The 26,539-nt window shown below is 39.6% G+C and overlaps 2 protein-coding genes across 3 annotated transcripts in view; one reads left to right on the forward strand and one right to left on the reverse strand.

The window, feature by feature from the left end:
* The window catches only part of CDC73 (cell division cycle 73), a 103,485-nt gene that overhangs the window by 49,906 nt on the left and 27,040 nt on the right, over positions 1 to 26,539 (forward strand). The gene's annotated exons all lie outside the window — the stretch shown is intronic.
* Positions 7,918 to 16,381, reverse strand: B3GALT2 (beta-1,3-galactosyltransferase 2). 2 transcript variants are annotated; one of them, XM_009669749.2, is made up of 3 exons: positions 15,597 to 16,380; positions 14,920 to 15,089; positions 7,918 to 10,771 (listed from the first exon to the last, which is right to left on the reverse strand). In XM_009669749.2, the coding sequence occupies exon 3, from the start codon at positions 10,653 to 10,655 to the stop codon at positions 9,387 to 9,389; it is 1,269 nt and encodes a 422-aa protein (XP_009668044.2). In that variant the 5' UTR covers positions 10,656 to 10,771; positions 14,920 to 15,089; positions 15,597 to 16,380; the 3' UTR covers positions 7,918 to 9,386. The 2 variants fall into 2 exon arrangements, with proteins under 2 accessions (XP_009668044.2, XP_009668043.2); XM_009669748.2 differs by lacking the exon at positions 14,920 to 15,089 and having other exon boundaries at positions 15,597 to 16,381.

Consider the following 26,539-nt stretch of genomic DNA (forward strand, 5'->3'; position numbering starts at 1 on the left):
GAGAGAGCATCAGAGGGAATGTTTTATCATCAGATAAATATTTTTGTGTGCTTCTGTAATGTTTGGTGTGGGGAGGGAGATTGTTACGGGATTTATTTGTAGAACGCTTAAATTCTTCTACTACGTTTTATAGGAACTGCTTGTCTGTAAGGAGTTACCACATTTTTTTAATAATAATTAAAAAAATCAGAGAAAACATTGAACTATGAAGAGACAGTTGGCAAAGAAAATTGGGAAAGCAAGGAAAGGTAGCTTTAACCATTACGAAAACAGTTCCATTTCTGTTGACTTCCCAAAAGCCAGGGACAAACAGGACATGGATTCTCGTGTCTAGCTGGACCACTGAACCTAATGAAGCGCTGAGTTACTTAGTAAGCCATGGTGGGAGGCAGTCCTTTTTTGCTATAGCAACACATCTCAAGCAACAGCTTTTCATTTCAAATAACTGACAAAGCTAGTGTAAAATACGTTCAGCCCATATGTAAAGTTATTTTTGCTCAAGAGTCTTGAGGAGTCAGAGAATGAGTGGAAATTGCCATGCAGCAGCTTGCGTGGTGCATCTGGCTGTACAGCGCGGAGGTCAGCTAGTCAGCCGCCCGGCGCGGTCAGAGCGGTCCAGCCTCTGGGTGCAGGCACGCCGTCTGACTGTGCCCTTCCTTGGGACTTCAGACTGGAGCATAGTTGCGTCCGCTGAACTGATGCAGAAGTACTTTGCTGTATCCTAGCAGGTCTATGCTAGCACGTACTGCTTTCTGGAATCCCGTTGTACACAGCGGGGGAGACTTTGGATGGCCAGCATTTTGAGAAGTTTTCGTCCTGGAAAACTTTAGCTGTTACTGGGTGGGGGGAAGGAAAAAACAGTTTTGCTCTTCAGAATTTCAAAGCTTTTTTTGAAAAGTTCTTAATACTTAATGCTGATATTTTTTTTTTCCCCATGAGCATTATCAGAGTAAAATAAAGGTATTGCCTTAGTACTTGAAGTACAAATCTCTAAAAATGTCTAAGGAATAGGGAATTCCTAAACAGTTGTAATTCCTTTCAAGCGTAGCTCTCTGTGTAAACACCAGCTTCCTAATGGTGTAAATGCATACAATTCCAAGAGAATATTTTAATAAGAAATGGAAAAAAACCAACCCTCTTTTCCCAGTGAAATCTTTTTTTACAGTGGAAGAATTGTAAATACAAGATCAGTAGATGTTTTTCTCTAGCAGAACTGGAAAGATTAAAGTATGAACGTCTGACTGGTTTGTCGTAAGGCAAGCCTTATATTCAGTAAAGGTAGTATTTCTCAAAAAGGCTTGATTTATGGAGTGTGTGCAGGAGAGGGTAGTTACAGAAAGCATGTGTTCACCTGTGTGTAAAGTTTTATTTTGATGAACAGGAGGAGAGATAGGGAAGAAATATAATTGTCTATTTTATTACAGTTCTTCCATTCTGCTCTGCTAATGTGAAATCTGGACAATATATCGTTTTAGTTCTTTTTGGCGGCTTCTAGTAGAAAATGGGGAAATGGTTTAAGGAGAAAAAATAAAATATGATAGAGGAAACCAGCTGGTGCATTTTTTTAAATGAATATGGCAACACTTACTTTTACTCCAGTTTAAAGCCTGAAAAGTACAGGGAGAAGGCTACCATTCATTTATTAGCATTAATGAAAGCTGAATACTTTAAGTTTTTTGCAGCATCCACTTCCCAATTGAATCTTGAGTAGAAATTCATATTTTATCAGACTTAGAAAGCAGATTTACCTACTTTCTGAAAGGAGATAATTCACAACTGGGTAGTACGAAGTAAATTATGGCTTTTTAACTTGAATAAAATAAATATCTCCCCTCCCAAAAGCATCATGACTTTCTGTTGTTATTCTTCTAAGTTTTTAACTGGCTTTTTAAACTATTTTCATTAACTTCTAAAACATAAACTGTATTGAATGTAGTGAAACAACAGAAGGCATCTGATGCATCTATTTTCAAAAATCACTTTATATTCGAAAGACAATTTTCATGTGACATCAGTGAGGGGATTACTGAAAATAGTTTTCTGTTGAAGGTACCTTTTTATTTAGGAGCAATGTGAATTTTTTTCCTCTGGTTTGCCTCAGTGTGTTTGCAGGATAAGCTTTGCAATTTGCTTTTTGAGGAACAGATGTGTTAGTTGTCAGCCAGGTATGTACATGATACTTACTCTTACTTTAGGATCTTAAGTACTGTTAAGAGCACATCTGAATTAGGATCTTGTTTCTTTAAATTGTTTTTTAACGTAGAAAAGTGTAACATTTTTATACTCAACAATCGATAAAATACAATGCTTTAAATTATTCAGAGGTGATACAATGGGAAATTGGTTATTCTCTGGATTCACAAGGTTGGATAATTGAGTTGAATTTTTATGTCTTCAAAAATCGATGCCTAGCTGGACTTTGGAGAAATGCCTATGAAAAGACTGGTACTTGCATTAAGTAGAAGTACTAAATTCATACATAAAACTTTAGATCGTCACAGATGGCGATTTCCAGTGTTTCTGTTTGGTTTTGTTATCTTGCAGCCGCCTATACATTATGGTACAACAGGCATTAATTTTGATGTAGTTTTTTTTTGTATACGAAATTCACATTTATTTCGGGATTGATGACAGCAGCATAGAAGTCCTGAAAGAAGCTTAGAATCTCTCTTTTATCCTCAAGATGTTTCTTAGGCCTCATCTTGTTTAAATGCAGGATATTTTAAATGTTTAATAAAGGCAGTGAGCAAGGTTTTTGTTTGTGTTTTCCTTGGTGACTTGTTTTGGTATTTTATTAACAAGGAATTTCTTGTGGCAGTCAGTTTTTCTTGCTTTCAGTCTCAGGCGTAGTGAGACATGGGAACAGTTGGCCTTTCCACAAGAAAAGATGGATTTTTTTTCTTTAAGAGTGGAGGGATTTAGTGGTTTTATGAAGGCATGGATGCTGTACACTTGGAATTTAATACAGAACTTTAGAAAGTGTTAACAGGGAAAGAAGTGGAGATACTTAACTTTTGGAGGACCATTTTATGTGGAAAAGATTAATCTTTTCCATCCTTGCAAACATGGCTACTTCCTCTAGTCTGATGTTTCGTCATCTGGGGAGTTTTAAACCTTTAAGGATTTCACGCTCTTCTCAGCTGTTTTATCTTTTTCAGTTGAATTAATTGCAAGACAGTATCACAGCTGATATGCTTAAAATGTTTGGATGACAAATGTGCGTTTGACTGGCTTGTCTTTCTAGTGAGGCAGCTAAAAAGAAAAAAAGGAGACTTCTCCATTGCTCCCAAACTGAGTATCTGTGAGATCATAGTAAGTGGTTCATCGAATGTTCGTATAAAGCAGTTAAAATGTCAGTTAAAATTAGGTAAAGCTAAATGGGCTAAAAGGAAACAGATGCTCTTGTTATGATGCGCTTGTCTTTGGATGCGTGCTTTTATATCCTTCAGTATGCTTTGGCCCACAGTGAGGTAAAACAGCTTGCAGTGGTTTTTTATTTCAAAAGGTATATATTGGTTACAGACAGGCCAAGGCTGTAGCAAAACAGCAGTTTCCTCCTCCTCCTCCTCCTCCTCCTTGTCTCCAGCGAACGATACCTGGGAGATGGGAGCAGCAGCCCTGTGCGCGCCCTGCAAAGCGCCTTCCTTTCGCTGCCGTTCCCGGGAGAACGAAAGCCCGTTGAGGAAAACCCTGTCAAAGACTTTGGCAGTCTTGACTTCTTCACCTTGGACACCAGCTGTGCACAACTTAAGCATTCAAATGGAAACCTCTGAGACTGCATAAAGCTCTCAGCCATGAGCATCCCTTATGCTGGAGGGACTTCTTTTTGAGAGCAGTAATTCAAGGTTACTGTCTCGGTCAGAGCAGTTTGACCACAAGCACAGTCTCCAGTGAAACGAAGGCAATGGCTAATGCGCTGTGGTTTGAGCTGTACAGCAGTTAGCTCATGAAGGAGAATACATCATTACTACCGTCCAGTTAGCGGTATCATGAAAACTGTCAGATTTAAATGCTTAAGAGAGCGCTCGTAACTGTTGCCATGGTAATATCAGGACGGCCGCATGGCGGTTCTCGGCTGCATCCCTGTTCAGCTAAATTCTTTTGCAGTCGTTTCACTGTGAAGGGAAGGTACCATATTGTACCAGGTTTTAGTTTCCTTATGAGTTAACCAGTAGCACATGAAAACTGTAACTAACACTTTATCTGACAGTGAAATTTAAATTCTACATGCGACTAATCTATTTTCCTTTAGTTTTGATTTGCCTGTGCATTGACGTTCCTATATGTAAAATATTAGCTGACCTGCCATTTATGGCTTCTGATTATTTCTTGTAATTACTTCTGTTCAAGCCCTGATAAAAGGCATGCCCCGCCATCACAAACTCACAATTTTGTTGCAGAGCCGAATCTACCTCAGACATCTCTTCCTCCAGAAGAGGAGAAGTATAAACATTTCTCCCTAGAAATTCAGATAACTGCTTTCTGATTTGGCCTCGCTTTAAATGCTTTCCTTTATCACTGAATCTGCCTTATTTTTTTTAACCTGCATGATGTTAATCAGCTGCCTCATTTTTGGTTTCTAACAGCTTCGCTTTTCCATTTTCTGACATTCAAGAGCTTTTTTTCACTGCCCTGGTACAAGTTCTCCGTAGCCCTCCCCGAGCCTGGCACCCAGCAAAGCCTTTGCCTTCGTCCTCGCCTTGGGCACAAAGCACAGCGACGTTCTCTCCTCGCTGACCTACATTCTGGCAGCGCGGCGCTGCGTGGCGGCGGTGCGGTCCCCCCCGCGCTGGCCGGGCCGGGTATGGGCCAAGCAGAGCTCGGGGGGAGGCCGCGCTGCGGCTGCAGTCTGAATATACGTGGCCCTGCTGTGTGGCTAAAGCGTGATCTGCAATCTCAGATCAGTTCGGTCATCAAGGGTGAGACCGCACGCCACCCAAATTGCATGCTGTTTTGGGAGACCAGCATCTGGAATTAAAAGGGAAGAAAACTCTCGTAAAACGTTGGTAGGCACAGTTACCACGCGGTAAGGAAGTGGTTGTCCAGTGTTTGCTTATGTTAATTGGTGCTATAAAATAAGTATTAGAAATGAGGTTGAAAAACAGAAAAATATCTAAACAACTGTTGATGCTTCTGCAAATTCAGTTATGAGCCCGTTCTTGCTCTTAGCGCAAATGTAAGAAGTAATAGCTTTTATATTAGCGTTTTCACTCTCTTCTTCCTTTCGTCTCCTAGTAAGTTTTCACACATTGCGGTAAGTATTTGTTCAAGATTTTATTGCACTGTTGGAGTCTGTAGATACTTCAGAGTGACGTATGATGTGAGGTTGTGTTGATTTACTGCATCAGGAGAATTAAATGGGGAGGGGGAGCCCTCCAGAGTAATGGCTTTTAGGCCCCTCCTCTGTCCCACCCAAGTGCCTGAGCTGGTAAGGTTTTGAAAGCAGCTAATACAAGCCTTAGCATGAGTGTTTATTCTGAATACGTTTTGTAAGTACGGCCCTTACAGTTTGCTATTTTATACTTATTGTATTGCAAATAAAAAAGAAAAGCTAATTTTCAGTTACTCTAATCAGCTCAGCCGGAAAGCCAGTCTCTCTTATCTCTCCCAGATAGCTGCCGTTCTATAATTTTGAACTTAATGTAAGAGAGAGAGATAATTCTTAACCTGTATGTAAAGATCTTACTGGACACTGAATTTTTCCTCAGAGGAACCACTGAGGCTTGGAAGTGCCTTTACCCCTATTTTTCAGACTAGAGCAGGTCATGAACTTTCCCCAAGAAAAACATGACATGGCTGGGAGGTAGGATCAGTCGTCTTACTCCAAAACTTGTAACCGTAAGTGTTCTGTACTCAAGTCTACTGATGTGTGAACTCTCAATAATCCAAATCACTGATTTAACTGCAGATGCGAAGTGTTGTTGGTAAATGATCACTTTTTCATGGGGCTTTATTTTGGTCATCTAGCTTCAGTGTGTCAATCTTCTAGTTGAAAGTTAGATTTATTGGGAAGATTAACAGAATTTCGATTTCTTCATCTTTTTACCATGTTTAATTTTTCTGGGATTTTTCTTTGCCATAATGATGGTACTGATGACGATGCATTTCTCCCGTAATAAGTTTTCAGCCATATTATAATTTTGTGTATTTCTTTCCAATCTAAAGCAAATGTACAAAAGAAGTAAGAACATTTTAAGTTAATATTACACAAAACTCCATACCTCAATCAGTAAACTGGTTATATCCAAATTTGTTACTGCATTGCACACATGTTAGACTTCAGACACAAACTTTCATCATCCTGTTGCTAATGAAAACGCATTTTTCTATCTCACTGAGCATGGAAAGGAAGTGAGAAACTTGTCAGAGATTTTAATGATATAAATTATTGCACTATTTTTAACATGAACTATTTTTACGTTTTACTAGAGTAAACAAATAGTTTACACACAAGCTAGAAAACAGTAAATACATTGAAAGAATGGAAGGTTGATCTTTCATTCTCTAAATTGCATATTTCATCATACGAGCGCTCCCATCTGCCTCTGAAAGTTTTGTAATGAACTGTGCAAGAACACATTGCTTGGATACAAAAAATGTAAGTAGCCTTTAGCTGTCTTGATAATGTTTCAAATATATTTATAGAGTGGTTTCAAATTATGTTGAAGCATGAATAAAACTTTTTAAAAATTGTGGTGGGCCCTTAACAGGGCATTAAAAATGGCTTTTTATATTACATCTTGCACTCCTCGCTAGTATTCTAAATAGCAAGAAGTTTGAGGTACAAAATTCACATGTATTGTAACATAATTATGCCAGACTTACACAGATTGGCATCAGACACTAGCTCCAAAGTGGAGTACCCTAGAGGTTGTTTGGCTGCCAGACTTTATAATTCAAGTGCCAAACTATTTAAGGTTTCATTATTAACCTCTTAGACTATACCCGGAAGCCAGTAATAGCATTTTGAACTAGCCAAATTTGAGAAAGTCCAAGTAGAGTGCATGACGTTGCAGCTTGAAGGTGCTGAAGGCATGAAACAGGGCTCATGTCCTCTCTGGGAGGATGGGCTGGATTCTTGGTCACCTTTACTGGGGGAAGGGCAACTGCTGTGTATGTGTAACTCCCAGAACCAAATTCCCTATAATAATAATAGATAGCTTTTAATACGCTTTCCAGCTGTCCGAAAATTGCACTGTTTTAAGCTTGCATATTGTTAGCTTAAGCCAGGTGGCTTTAATCTGGGATTTCAGCTGTGGCCTGTGTTAACTGGAAGGAAATGGTCAGAGCTGAGTGTGAAGAAAATTAGAAATGGATGTTGAAAGGACGCTCCAAAGTCTTTTTCTGCTGCAGCTTGTATTTGTGTTACACAAATGCCAGTAGTCATCACCAAAACTAAATGGATGCACTTTCAATCTAGTTTGAGAATGCCCTTCTTGTCCACAGAGAGTTATTTTTGCACACGTTTACTTTTCGCAGAAATAGACATTCACGCTATTTGAGGCATGTGGAAATGCACAAGCATGTAATTATTATACCTCAAATACAGCAGGTGACAAAAATGAGTAGTGCAGGATCACCAAAAGAAGACGATGAGCCAATTCCCATACCCATCTTCAGTAGCAGCTCCTAGTATCTTTTGAGAGGTCTAGTCCAATGTAATCCAGGAACCCATACATATGGGCAGACTGTGGGCAAACAGCCTTAGGGCTGTTAGGAGCGCTCAGTACTATGATCTATCTTTGCGTTACCAAGTAAAGACAAGTTATAAAAATGCTGTGGTCTCCATATTGTGCATAGTATGAAAACTAGAGCGTAAGATTTGGAGGGCAAACTAGAAAAGTCAGGCAATGTTAAAACCTGCCATTCATTTCCTCCTGAGCAGCCTTCCCATAAGAAGTGAAATCTGAAGGGCCATAAATATAATCAGTTTTATTAAATAATAAAAGTACATCAAATATTTTACCCGGTTAAAAAGTCCCAGTTAAACAGAAAACTAATCACAGTTCCATGATTTGCTGCTAAATCAGAGGTGGTCATTGCTAACCCGGCACTGTGGAAAACAGTAATAACCTGAATCTGATGCAATTCTGCAGTAACTTTGTTGGAAAATAAGCTTTAAAAGTTCCATTTGTTAAAAAAAAAAAAAAAAAAAAAGATGGAAACCTGTAAATAGATTTAACTTCTCGCATCTTATTTCCAGTGGTACGTGTTGTGATTTTAACTTTTAAAACTGCTCTAATTTTATTTTCAACCATATTGCTATCTGGAAATGTCAATCTTATTATGATCTAGTCCTCCGCATCCATAAAGTAAGGCATTTAACTTAATTTTCTGTGTTAGGCCTATTTTCACTTGACTCTTTTTTTTTTTTCTGGGAGGGAAGGGGCAAAATAACAGATTCAGTCTGTTTTTTCCCCGCTTTCTGCAAAATGGGATATTTCTGAGACTCTATCAAGAAGTTCTGTTTTGCATTTCTGATCTGCCTTTGAGCTACCTTAAAGAAGTTAATTAAGGAAATTAATTTAACAGCAAATTCAGTGGATTTGCATGAAGATGCCAAGACAAATGTTACCTGGCACCAGAAATCAAGAAGTCGCCCTAATGACTTCTAGAGAATTAAGTAATTTTTGGTCCCCTCTCTGAAGGGAATCTAGTTGAACACCAGTTGCATTTTAAAGGAGACGTACAAAGTGGTAGCCTTGTGAAATTCAATTTCATTTAACCCTCTTTCCTAACCAAAATAAGCAGCTTTCCTAAAACTGGCCCAACTGTAAAAGGGTACATTCGTAGTATTTTAGAGTTCATTGGTAGTGTCTTACTAAATTGTGAATGTGACATTACTGAAAGTATTATACATTAAAGAAATGTACGATAATTTTAATGTGGTATTTGAACGTAAGACTGATCTGCCCTTTGTGCGTTTCCTTAACTTGTCATTTTTCATATTACTAACAGCAATTCTAGATAATAAAAAGAAATCATTAGACTGAAAAGAATTAGAGCAATGAATGCACTGTTTTAAAATAAAATTTTAGTGTGGAAAATACGCTCAATTATATTTTATTGGCACATAAATCAGCAATTGTACCACCAAAGTGTGCATGCTTATTATTGCACATTAACACAAAAATCCTCATATGCCATCTTCTTTTTTCCTCAAATTTGCTGGGAAAACCTTTTGGTTATAGTCTCATAATTATTAGTGTTTTCAAGAACTATACTCCTTTTAAAATTAAAAAAATAATTTTCAGACTCCGTTATGTGATGGGGGATCAACTAAAGGCTGTCCCATTAAGCTCATCCAGTTTCAGTGTACATGCGTTCAGCGATATTTACAGATTGCACGTGGAATACTTTTAAATAGAGTGAGTATCGTCCTTCTTCTAGTGCAGTTTACGGTGGCGGTACCTGCCTGCTTTTTCTTTTGCTGCATTGGCACAGGCATTGTGCTTATTTTGTTGTAAGTGGTTCCAGTATTTGATCAGTTCGCTTGGTTGGAACTGATGGGAGGTAATTAGGTGGCTGTATTTACAGCTGGAGTAAGAAACTCGCCAGTGGTTGAAGACAAACTCATTGGGCGGAGGCACAGGGTCAATTCGCAGCTTTGCGAGACAGATCCCCACGTAAACATCCTCTAAGTGTAAACGTCTGATGCTTAAGGAGACCTTAAAGATCTTTTCTGCTAAATCTCCAGAAAAAACGTAACCGGTTCCAGAGCAGAATACAGGGTAACGTTCACTTGGATACAAATCAGGTGGCATATACCACTTACTATCCTTGTTCCTGTTAGGTGCATAACCTCTCATTAAATAACCTGTAAAATACTTGCGCCTTGGAGGAAGTTCTGGTTTCAGAAGCTTGTGTATTAAATATTCAGTATTGACAAACATATCACTGTCAGTTTTCATAACATAGGGAACACTTGGACAGTAAGATGCAACCCAGTTCATTCCCATCAGAGTTTTAATAGTTAAATTGTAATAAGTGTCTAAATATTCTTGTTGAACGATGTCATGGTATTGTCTGCTTTCCTCCAGTATGGCACGCTGGAGGTATCCGTTTAACTTAATGCTTAACCCCAGCAAAAAAATACGAACAACGTGGATACCAGGTGTCAGGCTTTCATTACCCCAGGTTTGCCGAATCGCTTGCCTGGCTTCCACTTGGCCTGGTTCAGCAGCGATGAGCAGGATTAGAAAAGGGCTCTTCTCCTGGCATTTGTCAGGCTCATTGATGACATATTTAAAATGATAAGCTGTTGGATGCCCGGCACCTTTCTCATTATAAATACTTCCATTGGCGCTGAGTGTGTTTTCTAAACCGGTTACTCCTTGTGGTGACAGGTCTGTGTTGTTGGCGTTGGTGGCGGTCTGAGGCCTGAGAGTCTGCGGTACCGCGTCCTTCCACCCAGTCCGTAGGGAGCTGAGGTTCGTCTCGCTTCTCATAGATCTAAAGCCTCGTATGGTGTAAGCCATGGGGTTTTCTTTGAAGCCAGCCCTGCCTGGCAGCCAGTCGTGGTGATTGAAAAACAGAAACATAGCAAAAAGAAAGACAAGCGAGATCAGACCAATAAGATGGGTGCGAAATAGAGACCGTTTGGTATTCCAGGTCATTTTTGCAAAGCAGCAGTGTCGCCTCCTCCACTGAAGCATGTTGTAAGAATCCAAGGTCGAGCAAAAGGCTTTGCCTCTCCTTCTGACCCCACTGCTATTCTTTGGTATTCATGTTCTGTTGTTCATGTGGAGTAATTCTCTGCAAATGGCTCCCTCTGCAAAAGTTTAGAAAGAAAAAAAGGAAAGAAAAAATCAGTTAAAAAATCCTTAATTTTACTTTCCTCACACTGTAGGAGGTTACAATGAGAAACTTTGTAAAAGTTGTAAGTGTAAAATTGAATACAATATTTTTTTAACCAGCCATAGACATCCTAAAAGCCAAACTTATTTTATCATTAGCATCTATTAGATTTGTTCGCTTTTAAAAAATGCGTTGCTTTCCTGGTTAGTTTTGGCTAATATCCTGGCTACCCAAGGGGGGGAAAAAAAATGTGACTTTGATCATGCTAGCAGAAAAACTGAGGTAGATTTAAATAGCTTCACGTGTACTGACTGTGAAATCCTTGTACAGCGTTTGAGGAGGACTGCATGGGAAGGCCTTCAGAGCAGATGGAAGGTTTATTGGCATTAATTAAAACTGATTTGACATGCAGAGGGTAGGACGGCTCACAGTTTCAAAACCCTTTCTGTAGAGCGGTGGTGTATCGGGAGCGGGACAGACGGCGCGAGGTTGCTGAGTGCGCCGCTGTGTTAGTCACAGCGCGCCGCTTGGCGGCTTTCCACCGGCCCCCACTGTGCTCCGAAAGTCAATGACAAGATGCACCCGTCAAAATTAATTTTCAGGGTCCGGTCGCCTCACTGCACTGCCCTCGGATGGTGACAGAGGATAACGTGTTGTGTCACTTCTCCGTCACCTTTAACCTTCCAGCCCACAGTGAGGGAGAACACTCTGCTTTTGTACCACACTCATACGCAATTCTTTTTAATTTAAACTGTTGATTTTTAGCAGCCAGAGATCTTAGGTAAGCGGGCATACTAACAGGGAGTAAAATTGCACAGCACCAAGTCATTCTTTAGCAAGCTATCTAAGTGTGATTTGTTGTTGCTGTTGTTCTCCCCAGGTTTAAATGCAACTATACTTCTGTTACACGGAAATGTCGAGTATTGTTACTAGCAGCTGTAACTATAAGAAAAAGTGCCAAGCTAGTCTGCGCTTCATTTTCTCCTAAATTTTTTTCATATTCAAGAGCACAAGCAATATGGCAGCTTCATGATGCTGCATATTAAGAGCTGATCACATCATCTCGTAAATGAACCTTTCACTGCACAGCAGCAATTCGTTTGTGATTTTCAATTTGCTCTAATTTATTTCCGGGCCCTAGGGTTTTGTATAGGAAAAAGGATGACAATCTAGCAGGAGTCCCATAGAAAATGCTATTTTTAATGTAAATGTGTAATTTATTAATTACTTTACTATCTTCTAAAACCAATATTTGGATTAAATTCTGCCTTTAAAAACCTAAGTGACATGTTATAGGGGAAATTACAGGTTTCTACACTTTAAAAGCGTAATTTAAAGAGAGATGGCAATTGAATGATACGTTATTGAATTGTACGTGTGACCGTTTATTTGATCCCCTTAGTTCATGTAAGGGGAGAAATAGATTTCAAAGAGGACGAGGACAGACTTGTACCAAGTCTTTATTTAAGATACTGTATGTCAGCCGACGTACAGACAGAATAACATACGTGTCTGTGGAAGACACCTCATTCGCAACGTTTGGAAGCAGGGAGGGTAGCAGGGTTGCGCTGGGTTGGAGCTGCGGTTTGTCTGACCGACCTCCGCTAGGAGGAGCAAGTAAGTGGGGATTGTAACTGTGGCGCGTAGCGCTGTCAGCGTGGCTAAAAAGGCCAGGCTGCTGCATAATTCTCTTTCTGAAATAGCAAAATATTTGCCTGGTGATACGTTAAGCTCTCCCCTGTCATTGTGCTGCATTGCACAGTGCTCACGTCTGTTGTTCTTAAGGTCACTGAAAGTATTTCTGGTTTTTTGACTGCTTCGGGACTGATGCCGTTTGCCTGAGCTGTCTTTCAAAAAAATACTTTGCAGATGTAAAACCTCAATGTCTGAAGTATGCGGTTGGAAACTTAGCCACATATTCCACACTATTCTATTTGTGCTTCTTTAATTCTGAAATTATACGGTGTAAAAGGAAATAAGCTCTGAACTTTGAGGGTTTCTGTTTATCTGGCCACCTGCACCTGCTTCTGTGCGCTTAGAAAGCAAGCGCCTGGGAAGCCTGCCCTCCAAACAGATACTTTTTAGTTTCTCTACAGTGTGCACTGAATTTTAAGTACGCTCCCTTATCTCAGAAGAATATTTCTGTGTAAGCAAACATAAATGTCACTTCAAAGAGTACCCTTACGTCTCGGGGAAATCAATTGTTTGATAGCAGTTTGGAGGGGAACAGTGGCGATGCTCGATTAATTATCGCTCCACTGCGTGTGGATGCAGTTTAGGAAGAAGGTAAAAACCCACGTTTCACGAGGAGCTGAATGCAGGGCAGCAGCTGTAATTCACCTCAACTTTGTCGTCACACTGAATTATTCCACTTCTAAAACTTCAGTCCTTAGATCTGAAGGCTTCAGCAAATTTGCACTGCACCACTAATTCATATTTAATTTTCCATTGAGATAGCATTTTGTTGTGCATATAGGAGCATACAGAAATAGCTGAAAGTGAGACGCCTAAGTTACGAAAATATTTGTGCAAAGTGGAAGTGGTTTTCAGGTGTTGTCTTTCCTTGATGCACTGAGAAGGTGTCCCCAAAATGGGGATTGTAATGGTTGCAACCTTTCTAGAGAGTGCATGCTCGCGTCGTGCACTCTAGATTTCTTATAATTCTAGTCTTGTCCCTCACTCCAAAACTTATTTTGAGGAGAGTCATTTCGAATATGTCTTTTTTATTTTTCAGGGTGGGAGTTTCCTAGAAAATCTTCAATCTCAATATGCCCTTTAAAAAGGCAGAGGGGAGGACCCCCATCTAGTTCTTAGCCTCATAAAAATATTGGCTGAAAAATAAAACCAGCAACTTGGTATCTTTCATTTTCTTTGTAATTCAGGTTCAAAACATTTCAAAATATGTAGTGGGTATTAAGCATCTGAAGTACAATAGTAGTAGCAAGTGCTCCTTTAAAAAAAAAAATTAGATTCAGGGATGAATTGTTAAAAATAATGTAAACAAATGTCAGCATACATTAAAAATAGTATCATGAAAAAGATTATTTTTTTCTCATTTGAGTTAGGGTTACTGCATTTGCTCAAATGTTGACATTTTCTTTTCACAGAAGGCTTAGGGACAGATATCCACCATTGGTTATAGGTAAAACTAAGTATACCAAGAGGATTTTATGCAGTCCCCTTGTCCTCTAAAAGTATATTGCTGCATGTAGCCCTGCGTTTTGAGCGTACGATTTAAGAGCTGTAGTCATTGACGTATTACGAAATGCCAGATATACAGGCTGCGAACGCCTCTGGAATTTTTATTTGTGATCTGTGCTCCTCTGCTCGTGTTTCCGTTCTTGTACTTTCGGTTGTGCTCTGTAATTATAGCTTTGCAGACTGAAGCAGTCGACTCCCTGTTCACACATCCCGGTTTTTCATATTTTGATTAGCTGTGTGGGCAAACTGTTTAATTAGAGGGAAAAGTTCAAAAGGCAGCCCGGGCTGGTATGCTGATAAACAGCAGCAGGAGTTGCCTATTAGGCCGCCCGTAACGTGCCGAAGTTCACTTACCGGCCGCGTTAATTCTCCCCACGAAACAGACCATGCTCAAGATGAGGTCTGTTACTCGGGTTTTGAGCTGTCGGGTATGAAAGTCACGGTGCTAGCTAGCCGTTTCGCAAGGAGTAGAATTTTTTGTTTTATAAGTTCTGTAAAGTGACTTTACCTTTTAAAGATCTTTAAAGTGACCTAAAGAGAGTGACAGCCGTATCTTGTTGCATCCTTAGATACGTGAGCTCTTTCCACAGTTGCAGTTGTTCTACTGCTAGTTAGTACTGAGCAAAGAAAGCACGTTGATATCGACAACTTAATGATTTATTGTAGCTATTAACAGATCCTGCAGATAAGCACTTCTGTGGTGTGTATTAAATTCCTATGGTCTTAGGTCTTAAATTTCATTGCTAATAGTAACCTGCCGTCTTATTTGTTTACTGTTATTGATGAAGTATTTAAATTTAAACAATAAACAGAAATGAATGGCAGTTAGATTGAATGTTTGTTTTGCAATCCAAATTAAACAGTATTTTCATACTAAACAGACAAACTATATTGTGCCATCATCACAATTTATCTGCTCACCCTCTCGCGTGTGCAGCGTAGGAAGGTTTCTTGTTGGGATGCCCCTGGAGCCTGATGTTACTTGTAAGATGTGCCGAATTGTACTGCTGGTAGCTTAAATCACATTCAGTCTTCTGCAGGCTCCCAATTTATTTGTGGCTGATGATAGTCTGACGTTTTGCTTGTGTTTTCTGTGTGTGTGGAAGGGAAATAAATGTAAAAAGATTTGAAGGTACTTTTAGCTAATGTAATTTGACTGCATGGTGTTTTGATGGTTCAGTGCTCTCAGTGTGTGTCACATCATGGCCATTTTACCAGTGCTTTAAGATTACTTCAGATAAGGATTAATTCTGACCTAGTTTGAGAGGATTTCCGACTGTTTGTTTTTCCCCCTAAACCGGAGGTTTTTGAGTTTTTAATTTCTCAGTTAAATGCAATCATGGCAGTAGCTACGTTATCCCTTTAATCTGCCTTCTCTACCCACCCCGAGCTTCAGCAGACTGTGAGCAACGTATTTAACAAGAGGAGGGAAGGGACACTGTGCTGTGTCGTGGCGAAGGGAAAAGCTGGGGGAATTTGTGCCCGCTGGTGTGGACGTGCTGTCCCTGGGCTCTGCAAGCCAGCAATGGTCATTATCTGCAACGGCTGAAAAGGCAACAGACAACTGAATGAATATCACACGCAAGGGTTTGACATACCTTCCTTGGTCAGGCCATTTATGGTGCGAGGATTATACCCACTGAAAATAGTTTTGGCACGCCATCACTTCAGCAAAAAAGATGCTATCGAACATGCGCACATCCCCCACCAGTCTGCTTCCTGCGATTGCTTTTCACAGGATCCAATCTGTCCATCTGTCTGCTCGTTGCCGTGTTACCTTCCTTGCTCATAAGTGTTGTCCTTGTCTTGGGGCTTTTTGTTCGTCGTTCAAACAAAAGGACAGTGGTTCTTGTCGCTGCTCTGATGGGGGCCGTCTGCTGTTCGCGGCCGATGCATTGGAGCTCTTACATCTGGCGTTTCCCGTGCCGGACAATGCAGCGCTCTGTTCTCCTCTCCCCAGTATCCATGTTTCGAGCGGTAACGTTAGCCGGGAGCGCTCGCACGTAGTGCTTCACTTGCTTTCAGCAATCGGGTTTGCCTCTGTTCCTTCCTTCATTGTTGTTAGGCAGTAACAGAAATGGTTTTGAGCTGCTTTACCCGAGGATTTTGGTCTGTAAAATCCATCCCGTAGCTCTTCAGCTGCTGCACAGGCAGGCAGCAGTTTAAATGTGGGCTTTGACAGATGCCGTCTTCTGACAGAGCAGAATTTAACGTCACTGCTTGGCTGAATCCCACGTGATTGTTTGCATTCATTTTGACTAAACCCAAAGGCAGCCAAAAAGCTTTACGGGCTCTTGCTCCGATTTGATAAATGATACGTATTCAGTGTAAGCACAATGATAGGTGAAGAGTATGAAAATTGCATGATTATTAAAGGAATGATTGAGGGCTTTTTCAGATTGTTTTCACTTTTCCTTGACACTATAACTTATGATTCTCTAGAGAATCTTTAGTGCTAGAGTCTCTGTCTGTATTCCAAAAGCTGTTCTGCAGTGCAAAGGAATTGCAAGCGTTGAAATGCCACAGCTTGATTTAACCCATTTGGCTCTCTTTGAGCACAAACTCTTTGTGCGTTGGTGAGGAAGGAAAAAAAATGTATTTCTTTGCTCATACCTCCTTTACACCTACTTAGCCTACAATAGCCGCTTTTTGTAATCTTGTGTCAATTAAGCTGCACCACTCGCTTGCATAAGCACAGGCTGTTAAGCTGCCTTTTTGTTTTTAATGGCTTTCTTCCTTGGTAAAGGTCGAAGTCTGGCATTGCAGAATTGGGGGCACTTGGTTTCAATTATTGATGCATCTAAAATGTCTGTCTTCTGCAACAGATATACCTATAGTATAGAATTTGCCTTTCTGGTACTAATGAAACTTGTGTCCTTTTCATTTCTGTCTTTTCAACGACTGCCCTTCTGTGGTGAAGCATCTTGTTATATGTAATGCAACTTATAAGTGAAATCTGTCAAGAGATTATTCAGAAATAGTTAGCAGCATATATACTCAGGTATTTGTTATTCCTTGCATTTGTCCATCCTGTTTTGAAAACCATTCGCTAACTTTAGCTCTTTAGATTGTTTGTGGCTAGAGGATAAAGATAAAAACAAATCAGTCTGTCATATGGTATCTTTGATTAGGTTCTGTAGTGCATTGGAGTAGGAATTTCCCTTTCTGGAGAATAAGGCTTCCCAAGGCAGTCAATGTGTTTTACTATTCTAGATGCATGTTCTGATAACTTTCTAGAAACAATCAGATTTATATCCTCCTAACTAAATCATCTGTGCATAGTAGTTTTTCTCCATTAATTTAGTCCTGTTTTTAACATGCACATTTCCTAGCCTAATGACAATTTCTGCAAAATCTGTGCTCTTATCGGAGATACTTTCAGGTGCATGGGCATATTGCCTAAATGTTGCATATAAATGTAAATACATATCAGTAAAGGCTTCAATCTGTTCCACCCTAAAAATCTTATATTGAAAAAAAAAAAAAAAGGAGAGGAAGGGTAAAATGGAGAAGAGACCTGGGAGCAGCACCACATGCTGTTCCAAGACTGGTATGAATAACTGAGAATTAGTAATTTGAAATGTGTGCTCTGTCTACTGAAGTTTCCTTTTAAACATGCAAACCTTTCCTATCTTTACCCTACATAGTATACAGAGCCTTATATAATCTTTTGCTATTTATATACAAATATGACACAAATATTGGCTAGCAGTAATGCCAGTTTGCTGCACTCCTAGCTCTGGGTAGGAAACGAAGCGAGATATTTGTATGTTTTACCTGTACTGATTCACATAGATACAAATAGTATTTTTGATTATCAGCGTGTAAGTCTACTTCTGATTTTGAATTTTCAGACAAGTTACATAGCACCGTACTTGGGAAACAGTCTAAATTTCAGCAGAACACTTATGGAAATCCAGAGTTTTCACTTACTGCTTCACCATACCTGAAGTGTCTGTGAGAGGATGTGAGATATATAGTATGTTTAAATATTGATATTGGGCAGAGCTGTTTGTATTTTTCTGTAAAAGCCCTTTAAGTATTAAAGGTACACAAATCCCAAGGGTCATTTTTCCAGATAGAATCTGTTCATAAGTAAATTTAGAAAATAACCGGCTTCAGTTCTGGCTTTTAAATTATGAGACCGTATTCCTGGAGCATAATTTTAAATCAGGCGGAACTGTTGCGTGTTTATGTGTAAAATTTATCATTTCACCATGTGAACAAACTGAATATGGAATTATTAAAACTTAATGAATGATTTATTTTACACGCGCATTCTTTGTTTTTAAAGAGTAAGCAGGTCTCTGCTCATCTTACGGCCAAAGTAAGGAAAAGCCAAGTTGCTTTCTGCCTTTGTATTTAACTGATGCAGCTTTAGGGAGTCAAAGTTTCGTGAAGAAATCCCTTTTTCTTTTATAGCACTTTTATACTGTCCTGTACAGTCCTAGATTTTTCAGGAAGGCAGAGCTTGCTTTGCTCTAGAAATATGACCTGAAGGTTTGGGTAATCTTGCTGCGGTCATAGGTTGGAATGAGCTTTATTTTGGCTAACTCTTACTGTGAAGGCTCAGTGGATTGCTTTTCCTTGATCCAAGGAGTAGTATGTTCTGTAATGTTACTATGGTTACATCTTAAATTAGAAGCTGTGATGCTGGTGTTTGAAATACTGCCATCTATTAAGAGTAAGAGGGAATTACAGTGACGTGAAGACGTGCCGCTTGTGTGAAAGGACCACAGTTAAGTTCCCATGGCCAGTGAAAGCCTGACTGCTCGCTGAGATCTGCCAAGCCAGCAGCAGATGCAAAGAGTCGGAAAAGATACATGTGTGCACGTGACAACTTTGAACTATGTGTGCATGCAAAACACAGGACCGTAGTTCTGAAAGTTCTTCAGAAAAACCTTCCTATGTGTAATTGTCTGAACATCAGCAGAATCATGCGCAATTGGTTTTAAGATAAATTAGGCCCTAAGGATGGTTAAGTAGAGGTCTGTTCTGACAACTTTCATGGAATGACACTTCTCAAAGATAAAAGAAGTTTCTGAAATGATTTTACAGTGTTACTTATTTTTACTTCTAAGAATTATTCTTTTCCTTCTGAAAATTACACATTCATACAGAGTGTCATAAATATACTTGGTTTTAACTTTGCGTTAAGAGTTACTATTGTCTATGTCCAGTGATGGTTTTCTCTTTGCTTCAAAAAGAACACCTCTCCAATATTTCATCTAGAGTAGAAAAGAGACTTGCAGAGTTTTTGTAACTTTGCTTGGCTGTTTTGTGATCACAACGCTTTTTCTTAACTATCACGAGCATATCTGTAAGTGAATGAAAAATGGCAATCTAGAAATGACCACAAGTGTCAGTATTGCCTGCCTTATTTTCTTTAGCAGATTTTCATTGCTGCTTAGTTACTTGTGAAGCCTATCTTACACTTGCTGCATTTTTTATAAATGGTCAAGATTTTGCACTAAATTTTAATCATATCCAAGCTATAAAGGTACAGTGACTCCATTAATGTTTGAGTTTCTTAAAACTAAAACAGAAATACACCAAAGTTCCTGTAGATCAACCTGAAATGGTGAGAATACTGGAAAAGGTTTTCTGTAATTGTAAAAATGCATATTTTTATGTTCCCTGATGAGTAGTTTATAATTGCATTGTCAGCCCATGAAGAATGTAAGCACATCCTCTAGTTTTGCGGAGCTGTGAAAGAGAGAACAGACAGGACGATCTTATCTCTTCAAGTCAGGAAGGTGCTTCTTATTCCATCTGCCTTGTATCACTGTGCAGGCAAATCTTTGAAACATTTTGAGGGCATGTCTCATAATTCTGAATGCTTGAATTTTTTTATTAATTAAATAAATTAACTTTTGAAGTATCCAAACAGTAATTCAATCCGTTCTCCTGCCACAGCTTGATGTGAAGAACTCAGGTTTGGAGCGCTTCAGAATCCCGTTAAAAACATTACAGCCTGCGATGAAAGGCCATAGTAAAGTTGCTTGCAGCTACTTTATTTCTTTTCTCATTTTGTATTATATGCAAATGTTGCATGTTGAACTACTGTCCCGGCACGTTTCTTTCCTCAGTAATGTGTTGTTTTCTCTCTCTATCACGTCTTGTCCTCTCCATATTCTGAATTTTCATGTCTTTTCCCCCAGGCTTTGCATCCAGTTATTGCCAATCTTAAGTGTTGAATGCAGATTTTTTCTAGGGGATGGACAACATAATTTCATTTGTGTTGTACAGTATTTTTGGTCTTGCGGTTCTCCCTGATGAACTGACAAGCCAGTGCCGGTAGTAATGTTTGCCCGTCACAAGCATTCATTTTGCGTTATAAAAAGAACTGCGACTTTATGAAGCTTTGATTCAGCACAGCAGGGGAGAGAAGGCCGACCAGCAGAAGTACCACACATTTTGAGGCAGTTTAAAGAACAGTGAAAGTAAACTTCTGTTTCCCCGTACCTTGGTTTTTTCTCCTTCCACCTGCCTGCACTATATGATAAGCTAGCCCTGCCCCCTTCCTGCCTTCCCCAACATGAGAATTTTGAAATGAAAATTGAGATTTTTACAAAAACTGAGGCTTTGGGGAAGAGCTGATACTACCTATTGAACCTTCTTTAAAACTGGAAAAGGTATAATTCACTTTTAAAACTAGAAATCTTGATATCCCTACTAAAAAAAATTCACGAAGTTTTTAATCAGAATTCTCACAGAAAGCACCTTGTGTCACAAATACCTACTTTCCTCCCTGGGTCACGGTTGAAACCTTCTGCTCATGCTATCTATATGTTAGCATTAGAATACCAAAATAAGTGAACTGGGTGAAGAGGAACTAAGCAGATGGCATCCTATGGGAGCTAATCAGTCACCTCTCCTTACACCTAAGGAGGCAAATAGATTGTTTCAGCTGCAGCAGCCTCCCAGCTCCCTGCCTACCCCCCCCCCCCTTCTGTGTGCCCAAACCCTTCCCAGAACGGGTCCAGAGAGACCTTTTCCCTTTAGGCTTTCTTCTGGCTTATTGAGACAATCCAGCACTGCCCTCCCAATGATTTCAAGATGTTTGGCCCATCAAACTCACTGCATGGACGCAGGCGTCCTGCCCTGCTCTCTATCTTGGATGGCAGGATGAGCTGCGTAGATGCTCGGAGCCTGTGGAAGGGGTTACCAGTTCTCGTTGCTCATCTTCTCGCTAAAATACGTTTTCCCTACGTATATGGGTTGTAAAAGTGAATGTGGAAGCGTTTTGTCAGCCTCGAAAGTTCATTGGTTTTGTGTATTAAGTTGAAATACAGAGATAGAGATAACTAGAGATATCTAGAGATAACTAGAGACAGAGATAACTAATGTTAAGTGATGTTAAGCTGAGCAGCTGGGCTCTCAGAGCTGTTAGATTGCCGTGTGTCCTGGGGTCAAGACTGGCTTTGACTCCTTCTGCCTGGCACACTTCCTCTGTAGCTTTAGCACGTCGCTTCCTCCAGCTCCATCCTGTAGGTAGCCTCATTTACAGCTAATTTGGTGGGACGTACAAGGGTTACTGCAGAAACCACGATGGTTTGGTAAATGTCTTGAATGCACACACCACCTTTTCTTAGCTCAGATGCTTGAACTAGGAAAAACAACAAAATCCGGAAGGATCCTCCCTGCGGTGTTCTGAGGGGTTCTAGCCCCGTTACAAACGTAAGCAGCGTTTGTTCGCCTACAACACAAAAAGCTGGGTCTTCACGTGGAAAGTAAGTCCCTTTTTTCAGAGCAGTTGCCTGCCCCTTTGATAAGTTGGGGGAACTAAAATTACTCCAAACGGCCAGCATAGCACCTAGTATGACAGACTCACTTCAGCTTCGCCACTCAGGTTAGTGTGTCTGTTTTTACTTAATGTTGTTCCGTGTTAATGACTTCCTCAACTGGAAGTGGCTTCTAGTCAGTGTGTATTAATGAACTGCTGATTTTAATAGGTCCTGACACCTGTTTATCACGTGCTGTACTTAAATTCATTGAACAGATTCCCTGTTATTTCAAAGTGGCTTCTGTTCTTGTGGCAAAAATCTCTTGGAAGTAAGCGTTCATGTGTATATGTTCCTGACAAACCAAGAATTGAAGTCAGTCCTATAAAAATGACATCCTGTACCCTTGGTTGCCAATCCTGTCCAGACTTTTTCTTTCCACTTTTGCAATTCACGTGAAACTTAAATGATAGCATCCATTTAGAGACTTCTGAGGAAATGGAAATTGAATGCTATGGTAATCGTGCTTTTTGTCTGAATAACTGTGTTCATAATTCCCTCTGGGATCTGCCTGCTAGTGTGGAATTCCAGTTTACTTCTGGGATCCTGAAGGTTTTTTTCATATAAATTACGAATATAGAATCATAGTCACCAGGACTCCTGTAGTCCTCAAATACATGACTTAGAGGAAATCCTTAGAGCTCAGTTTGTGTTGTGTTAATTGGCAGAGAATATTGGTTCAGGCCTGGAGAATTTGAATCCTTCCTGCCAGCCTAACGTGCGTTTCGGTGTTAGATTCTAGTTTGTTATTGTCTGCAGTTTAGTGGTTTCTAAGGGAAGTAGTAGTAACGGACACAGCTCCCTTGCATCTTGTCTGTCTCGAGATGTGATACTCGGAATCATTAATGGTTTCTGTAGGGACGTGTATATGTAGCAGGAAAAAACATTGCTGCTTGTATTTAATATAAAAATGTTCAGTTCGTAAAACTTGGCCTAAAAGTAGAGATTCTGTGCCTGTCTTCTAATAACTTTTAATTAGCATCTGCAGAGCTTTCTATCACTGATCTGTCTTACAAAGTAGGGTAAATTTATAGGGAGCATCTGTCATCTTTTAAAAAAAAAAAAAAAAAAAAAAAAGGAAGAAAGAAAGAAAAAAAAAAAAAAGAAAAATCTGTCATCCTCTTAAAAGCCCCGCAAATCTCATGACCTTGGATGATGGATTGCACATTGCAGATTCTTTTAAATCTTCTGCTCCGAAAGATTTGCATAACTGAGCATTCAGACTTCAACTAACACTGTCTTGTATTTTTTGGTTAATAGACTTTTGTGTTTTACCCATGTTCAAGTATTATAGCTTACAATTGCAGGAGAATAGAAATAGCTTTTGGGAGATTGAGTCTGCCTTTTTTTCCTCTCAAGCTATTGAACCTGCATCTTACTGTTTTCTTTGGAGTTTCTTATTTTGCCAAACCTAAAAAGATCTGTGATTTTATTAATATCAGTAAGAAGCGTAACAGTGGTGTGTTACTTCTGTTGCAGCTGTAAGCAAGCAAGCTAAGGAATAAACACTCCTCCTCCTTAAAGAATTTTACATGGAAAAAAGGCATGGATGCAATAATTGGGGTAAAGGGAATTCCTGCCTTTGAGAATCTAGGTCACCTCGTATTAAAAGGTCTCTTCACTGTGGAAAAAATCCTTTCTGCCACTTCAGCCTTTTCACAGTTGATCCTACACAGCGCTTCAAGTATGCACCTCATCTGTACTTTTACTCTGGGCTTACCTAGGGAGAAGGAGGACCTTTTGCTCACCTTTTCCTTATCTGAGGTGGGCAGGGGGGAAGGGACAGTAATAGGGGAGCTGCTGGACACAAGGGGGAGGGTTAGGGCAGGCCCCTTGTGTCTCTGTACTTCTCGTGCTGGCAGGTTGGTTGGGACCAGTGCCAGATTAAAATCGGATCTGTGTGTTCACGTGATAATGCACACGGTGTAATAAGCCTCAGGGAAGCTGGACCTTTGGGGAATAGCTGCATCAGCCGCCTCCGAATGGTCTGGTGGAGTCGGTTCAGGTCCCGTGGGCTTGGAGCTAATAAGCGCTGATGACTCTGTGCAGCATTGCTTGCTTGTTCTTGAAACAATGGTGCAGCATACATGAGATGTTTGCAAGATTTATAAATAGTAGCTCCACGCTGTGTGGCTGAGCTGTTTCTGCTGGCCTGGGAAGTAAGCTAGTTCTGTTCCTATAAAGCTACCCTGAGCTAATGAAATTGCTAAATCTAAGCCACTTCTGTGCTATAGAACGGAAAATCTGCTACCTACAATATCTGATCACACTTGATTGAAAGCCAACTGCAATAAAAGGCTGGAGTTTTGTTTCTTTTGAGGTTTGTTTTGTTTCCTTTTTTTTTTTTTGAACAGCTTTTAGAATGGTAGTGCCTTGTCATTATTTTTACCTCATTTTCAGATATTTTTTTTCCCCTTCAAACTAGCCACCAGTCTTATTAAAAACGGTCAGTGACAAACTTATGTTTGAGAAGAAAAAGGTATTTTTGTTTCTTCAGAATACACGTATGCATATGTAAAAGAATATGATGACGTAGAAATAAGGAAGAAAAATGTATTCTGGCATTGGGTCCTGCATAGTGCTGGATGTTTTTGTTTGTTTATTTTTCCAAAATGTCTTAATTTTTAAGAGCAGAGGACTGAAAAGAAATGTATGAGGTTTCTATCCTTATCACCCGCTTTTTGAACCACATGTGGAATTTCTGTGCTGTCCGTTCTCAAAAAGCGATACTGCTATTGTGCTTTGGTGTTTTTCTTGTGAAAGTAGAGCAACACCAGAGTCAAATGAGGAAGTGAGCGGACGAGTCTCTGAGAAATTGAATGCTCAATGGTGGGTGAAGCTCTCCAAAACATGTACAGAAAGTTCCAGGGTGTCATAACAGAGGAGTCTTGTTACATTTTTGTTTTTTTCTCAGCAAGATCATTCTTGGCATTGAAAGCCTTACTCTCTTCCAAAATGCTGTCTGCTCTCGGTACCTTAGTCCTTTTTATTTCCTGCCACCTAAGTGCTCAGAGTTTTCAAATGAGGGGGGATCTTATTTTGCAACAGACCACTGTAGAAAAGATCTCGTTTACTTTTTATCGCTGACACTAGGCTTTTCAAAGATGAAACAACTATTTGAAGTAACAGGACAGATGTCAGGGCTACAGGCGAGCTGAAGAGGGCTTGGTGCTTAAGGCCAGTTTCCTTCAGATACACTGTGAAATCCACAGGAGCGTTATGGACCACTGGTATTTGCTAAACGTGAGTAGCAGAAGTAAGAGTTGCACTGAACCTCACCTGTGTCTCTTGCTGACTAGCACACTTTGTCATGCTAGAAGGTGATTCACAGAGGGAAATTACTGCTTAAAAGTAAGATGAATTATGTGTGTGTGTATACATATTATTTATGTATGCATACAGACGTGTACGTGTGTGTATGTATAGAGAGAGAGAGAGAGAGAGAGTAGGGCCATTTAAGAACTACTAGAACCTGTTTTAAAATATGCTTTTGAGTCTGTTCCTGTAGTCAGGGGTTTATTTTCTCTGCAGTGATGGAGGAACACTGTATAAAAGCCATAGCATAATAGGAAGATCCTAAAAATTTGCAAAGGTTTTGTATAGCTCTTATCCCATCTCCATCTTTGAGCAGAATGGCCCCAGACTGTAGGAATGAGACCTTGTCAGTTGACCTTCATTTAAGAAGACTGCATTTTTGCTCTACAAAAAATAAAGCTGTGCTCTTCAAAGAACAGTCATATTACAAACAGCATCTTATAATGCGTAGACAGAAGCTTAGAGATAGACTATCTAGCATAAGGATCGTATATAAAATGAAAAATAAAAGTTGAATGCTGTCATCTTAATGCTTTGAGAAGGGCTTAATTTAATCCTCACTACTAAGGAGAGAAGAATAATGGGGAATTTAGATATAATGCCAAAGGAAGCTGAAAGTAGCTGAAGGCCAAATGGAAAAATTCCTCTTGTGTGATATGGCCAGAATCCTTCCTGTGTTTTCATATATTTCTTAATTTATTATGGTTGCAGTTAATTTTTGATGCTGTCATATAAAATCATCAGCTTTTATATTCCATAGCAAGGTGGTATGAACGATATGTTAACTCAGAATACAAATATGAATAGTAGTCTAGCAAATAATCTATTTGCTGTATAATATTGTAGCAATAATAAACTAATTCTCTCGCATGCATGCTGAATTCAAAAATTTCTTTCAACAACTCTTTCAACCTGAACATTAGTCAAGAAGCACACGAGCGGCGAGCATCAACGCTGTGATGGCAACATGATAATTAGTCTTCTGCCGTTTCTGTTAAACTTAATCTGTGGTGCATAAAACTGAAATACTTTTATGTTCTAAGTAACTTCCTTGTATGAGGCTTCTGTTACTAGATTCACGTATGTGAGTTCCTTTTGTTAAAGTAAAATAGCTGTATTCTAGATCCAAAGTATACGTTAAAAGGTTGTATAACTTTTTGTAGAGAGTTAGGCTTTTAGAACACAGTACAATTAAATTTAAAGATTAAAAAGTTGAACAGTGCACTGCTTATTTGTTCTTTTGGTATAAAACTGAAGTTTTTAGTTTGTAGTGTTGGAGGGATTTTTTTAACAATATGTTCTGGAATCTGTTCAGGAGTTACAAAGACTTAGAAATCTAGAAAATGCAGGATTTGGGGTTCAGGATGTTTCCTGGCTTTCTGCTGAAATGTTCAGTAGTGCAATTTGGTGTTGCGCAGTAGTGATACGTACACGATTTTTTT

The sequence above is a fragment of the Struthio camelus genome, chromosome 8 (assembly GCF_040807025.1).
Source record: "Struthio camelus isolate bStrCam1 chromosome 8, bStrCam1.hap1, whole genome shotgun sequence".
NCBI lineage: Eukaryota > Metazoa > Chordata > Aves > Struthioniformes > Struthionidae > Struthio > Struthio camelus.